The sequence below is a fragment of the Crocuta crocuta genome, unplaced genomic scaffold (assembly GCF_008692635.1).
Source record: "Crocuta crocuta isolate KB4526 unplaced genomic scaffold, BGI_CrCroc_1.0 scaffold506, whole genome shotgun sequence".
NCBI classification, from domain to species: domain Eukaryota; kingdom Metazoa; phylum Chordata; class Mammalia; order Carnivora; family Hyaenidae; genus Crocuta; species Crocuta crocuta.
Genome location: NW_027528991.1, coordinates 2832997 through 2838358, shown reverse-complemented (window position 1 = coordinate 2838358; position 5362 = coordinate 2832997). Strand labels below are relative to the sequence as shown.

Sequence of the window (5362 nt, the reverse complement as noted above, 5' to 3'; positions counted from 1 at the left end):
CCTCGGTAGGTTTGTCCTGGTGACCACCGCGAGCCTCCAAGCCCAGTCCCCTTGGTGGCTCCGCTGTAGGAAGGTCCGCGACCGTAAGGGGCGTTTCCTCTCGCCTCTGCGCCAGGGAAAAATCCTTTTTTAGACTGACTTCTCACTCGTGGCCTTTTTCATTGTCATCATGGTTTATTACCCTATCTCTGATTTTTCCAGTTAGAGTTCCATGTATTACATGTGGAGCAGCACTGAGACCCAGTGTCGTCCAGCTTACTCAGAAGTTGTCTCGTGCTCTTAAGACAGGGAGGAGTTTGGGGCGCCTGGGTGGCTTAGTCGGTTAAGCGTCCGACTTTCGCTTAGGTCATGATCTCGCGGTTCGTGGGTTCGAGCCCCACGTCGGGCTCTGTGCTGACTGCCAGCTCAGAGCCTGGAGCCTGTTTCAGTCTGTGACTCCCTCTCTCTCTGACCCTCCCCTGCTCACGCTGTCTCTCTCTCTCTCCTAGAAATAAATAAAACATTAAAAAAGAAAAAAAAAAAAGACAGGGAGGAGTTTATATTTTACCAGGATTTTTTTGAGAGCCAACTTTACAGAGGGTGTCCTGGACCCCACCTGAGTCAGGTTCTCTACCTCCCGCCAATAAGCATAAAAATCGAGAAGGCTGTGCGAACATTCACAAATACAGACTTTTTCCCAAAAGGGACCATGAAATGTTCATACGACACAACTTCCTGGTGACTTGAGTCAGCACCTCCAGTCGAGGGTTCTGTGTGGTCTCGTTTGCCGCTTACATAAGATTGTGCCTCGTGATGGGCACACGCACGGCCACTCCCGCGGTGCCTCCCCAGGGCCAGCCCTCACCTCAGGCATATCCGGGGCCAGTTCTGACTCAGTCATGGCCGGGGCCCCTCAGAGCCGCTGGGCGGACGCCGTCCTCGTTTCTGCGAGGGGATTACTGAGGTCACACTCGAGCATCAGAGCCGAGGGCTCTCTGCCCTCCAGCCTCGTGCTTGTCCCTGTTGCTGTCACCTGCCCCTTGAGGGGCCCGGGGATGTGCAGGGGAGATGTCACCTTCTGCATGGAAATCATCACAGTAGATTCCTCACGTAAAGTCAGGTAAAGCGGAAGTACCGGGTGTCCCCAGTCGTACTGGGTACTGTGTTGGGGACGCTCTTACTAGACCCCAGCACAGCCACGCACACGAACAGCGCTCGTCCGGGGCGAGGAGGGCGGGTGTCCTGCCGAGCACGGAGTCACGTGTACGAGGGTCGGGTCCGTCTGTGTGGGACACCTGAAACTGATAGAACACTGGACAGTAATGACACCAGAATTAAAAAAATTAAAAAATAAATTTAAAAAAACAACAGCCTATATCCTACATCATTGCTCAGACGTCCTTTCCGTTGATTTGCTGAGTGGAGAATTCACTCGGTGCCTGCGGCTCGCCCAGGATCCCCGCGGTCGCGCACCCGAGGGTGGGGTAACCTTGGCCCGCCCCGACTCTGTCCCGTAGTTTTATTACGCGCGCAGATGGATGCAGATCAGTTTACGAATTGTTTTAAAGGTTTTGCAAGGACTCACATTTGCAAATTTTTCTTTCCTTCCCTGTAGTTGTGTTTCGTGCTTACGTTGTGCGCTGCTCTGTGGGTAAGTACGGCGGCCGCCCTGCTTTCTGCTAGCCGGCCCCTCACCGGCCCGGTCACACGGCCGCCCCATGGGAGCTCCAGCTCTGGCTTCCTGAAGCCCGCAGAGGTTGGGTGTCCCTAAAATCGTGTATCGTGACATGAACTTGGTGTTCAGGCTCACGATAGGCTCTGCCATCCGGGACAGGCAGGTTCGTGCTCGCCTCTGGGGCGCCCCCCCCGCCCAGCCCCTGGGCTTACAGGGGCTCCTGCTCTCGTCTGCGGTGCTCACGAGCCGGGCCGCGCTGTCCCCGCCGGCAGGGAGGAGGCCGCTGACGAGGGAGTGTGTTTCGAGTCACAAGACATCGAAACTGTAAGGAGAAAGGTCAAGGGAACAAACCCAAACAAATTAGCAAAAAGAGGCCAAAGGGGATGCCTGGGTGGCTTAGTCGCGAGGGCATGCGACTTGCTCTTGGGGTCAAGAGTTTGAGCCCCACGTTGGGTACAGAGGTTACTTTAATTCATTTTTAAAAAGATGTAAAATCGCTTAAAAAAAAAAGGCAAAAGAACTTAATGTCATGCCTCTTACTGTGGAGATGGACAGCCCTTCATTAGCCTCAAGTCCAGCGCGCTCGCTGGTGCTCCTGAGCCTTTATTCTCTGTAGTAACTTGTATGCTTCCCACAGGGGTTTGGGTGGTTCTTGAGCCATCAAGAGAACTACACGTTTAAAAAAAAAGAAACAGTAGCATACGATCTGTTCTAGAAATTTCTTGTCAGAAATGTTCTGATTTTAATTTTGATGGTGTAACGACTGAGCTTTAATTATCTGACAATTCTTACACCTCATTTCTCTTTTTTTTCTTTTTAATGTGTGTTTACTTTTGAGATAGAGACGCAGAGCACCAGCAGGGGAGGGGCAGAGAGAGAGGGAGACAGAATCCAAGGCAGGCTCCAGGCTCCGAGCCATCAGCACAGAGCCCAACACGGAGCCTGAACCCACGAAGTGGGGGATCATGCTGAGCTGAAGTTGGACACTCAACCTACTGAGCCACCCAGGTGCCCCTGCACCTCATTTCTCAGTGATGACTAAAAGCGTATAATTTTAAAATTTTTAATGTTTACTTTTGAGAGTGAGAACAAGCATGAGTGAAAGAGGGAGACAGAATCTGAAGCAGCTCCAGGCTCTGAGCTGTCAGCACAGAGCCCGATGCGGGGCTCGAACCCACGAACTGTGAGATCATGACCTGAGCTGAAGTCGGACGCTCAACCGACTGAGCCTCCCAGGCGCCCCTACAAGAATGTTCTTAAACAGCATTTGCATATCTGTACGGAACATTGATTTTTGGTTTTGGAATGGTCTGACAGCCTATTTATTTATAGGCAGTAAATTAAAAATGAATAAGGAAGTAAGCTGAAATAACATAGACAAGGAACTCTAAAAATAGGTCATTTTAAAACAGAAACTGCTAATTTTACATTATTCTAGAAGATCACAATAAAATACAGTTTTTCTTCAAAAAATAACTGTAGGAGCAAGAGAGGAAGGAGCAAAGGCTGTGAGCCCCACACAGGGTGGAGATCGGGGCTTTTCAGGGTTGAGTCTAGGAAAGTGGGCGCTAACTCGGGGGGCCGGCCGGAGAGCGCTCCGGTGTCTGCCGCCTCCGCACGGGCATTTCGGGGACACCTGCTTGGTGCCCTGGGCCTCAGCGTCTGAATGCACACGGACGCCTCGAGAAAGGAGAGGTGCTTCGTGGGGATTTACGTTTCCGGCCCGCCGAGTCTTAACTTTGTCACAGCAAAGCCTAGCGTCAGTGAAGCTCTGCGTGTTTGACGGGGCGGAGTTGAACCTGTTCGGGGGAAGTACTTGCGGCAGTTGTGAACTTGTCATGTGTCTGTTTGCTGTTGTCAGTGGCACAAGCGGGGGCTGGCCTTGCTCTTCTGCCTGCTGCAGTTCCTGTCCATGACCTGGTAAGTCCCGCTCTCGCCCCTTAGGAAGGTAAAGTGCCCTGAGCGGCCATAAGCACTGTGTTCCGGGCCTTTGGGCCTGGGAACATCTGGCCTTTCATGTGACCGTTAGAAGCATGTGCCCTGGGGGGGGGGACGGGCCTCCCGAGAGGTCACGAGTGAGGTCCCGTGAGACCTGCGCTCGCTCAGTGGTGGGGTCACACCAGTGGGGGTGGGGTGCCGTACGACACACTTACACAGCAGTGCCCTTCTTGTTAGTGTGAGAAGGGGAGACGGTAGCACGTGTGGGTAATACCGGACGAACCCTGAGAGTGAGGCCGCGTGACGGGCAGGCCCGGGGACGGTGGTGCACTGTTCTCTCCGCACCTCCCACAAGTGCAAGTGCAGGGGGGCCTTCGCTCTGCTCAACGGGCCCTGGACGTGCATCTGGCGCTGGCGCGTCTGCATCTTCAGGAATACAGGTGGCCTCAGGCATTAGGGGCACCAACTCCCCCAGCGTCGAAGATCAGTGCATGACCTGTGCCCCGAACTTAACCCTGAAGAGCCTACCATTGACCCCAGGCTGCACCGGTCACAGAAGCAGTTGATCGATTTGTTTCTCCCCACTCCGCAGTCTTATGATAACACCTATTCCTACCTATTCCTTGGTTCTTCGGGGTTCCTAGGCTGCGCCGCTCGTCTGCCGGGTTTTTCAGAATGTTGCAAATCTCCAACAGACACTTTCCCACTGTACTTACCGGAACAGAAGATCCACGTTAAAGTGGACCCGGCAGGTGCANGTGCCCTTTCCTTCCTTCTCTCCCCCCCACCCCGCCTGGGGTGCCCTTTCCTTCCTTCTCTCACCCCCCCCGCCTGGGGTGCCCTTTCCTTCCTTCTCTCCCCGCCCCCCCCGCCTGGGGTGCCCTTTCCTTCCTTCTCTCCCCCTCCGCCGCCTGGGGTGCCCGTTCCTCCCGACCACGTGCTCCCCCTCCCCCGGGAAGCCTCTGCTCTGGGCTGCGTCCCGGTCACCTGCGGCAAGCCTGCGGTGGGGTGGGCTGGGCTCCTCCGCGCACGCCTCCATGGTTTCCGCAGACCAGTGCCTGGGAGTGTTTTCCTTCTTCAGAGCTGGTTTGCTTGCTCCCTGCAGGGGTCCGGCCACCCTGCCTGAGCTCGCGGCTTTCAGTCTGGGATGTGACATCAGTGTGTCCTTTCCCCCGTTTCTCTCTGCCGCCGCCGCCGGGTGTTCTGTGCGCTCCTCTGCACGTCGCTCTCCCTGGGAGCTGTGGGAAGATTGGAATCCCGTGCCTTGGCCTTTTTCTATAATAGGCTGCGTTTCATTGCATCATCTGTACGTGATGATGGATTTAGCCCTGAAGGACAGTGCCGGTTCTTCCCACTTTACTATTTTGATGGAAAAAGAACAAAAAGGGTGACCTGCCCGTTGCCACAGGCGCAGCTGTAGCGGGCGTCCGCGCCCCACAGATAGTTCGGGGTGGGGGCCTGTCGTTCGCACGGTTAACACGTTCCGGCCGAGCTGCTGTTGCTGGTCCGGGCCGTAGTTTGAGGAGGATCGCGCAGCTTTATTTGTTCCGGTGTTTGGATCATCTCAGCATCTGTGCCTTTTTCTTGCAGGTATAGCCTGTCGTACATCCCGTACGCAAGGTGAGACTGTTCGAGCTCCATCGAGTCGTTTCTGATCCTCTGCTCATCTTTACACAGATGCGTGACTTTCAGGACACGCACCTTCAGATGTGATGCAAAAGGCTGTTTTTTTTGTAGACTTTGATTTCTTCCCCCCGCCCCCCCGCCCCC

General features: G+C 54.6%; 1 protein-coding gene across 1 annotated transcript in view; it reads left to right on the top strand.

Annotated features, from left to right (window-relative positions):
* Positions 1-5362, top strand: part of SFT2D1 (SFT2 domain containing 1) — a 15568-nt gene that overhangs the window by 7753 nt on the left and 2453 nt on the right. Inside the window, exons 6-8 of the mRNA XM_077757388.1 lie at positions 1595-1630; positions 3516-3574; positions 5183-5212. Coding sequence (XP_077613514.1) covers positions 1595-1630; positions 3516-3574; positions 5183-5212 — 125 coding nt within the window. The remainder of the gene's footprint in view (positions 1-1594; positions 1631-3515; positions 3575-5182; positions 5213-5362) is intronic.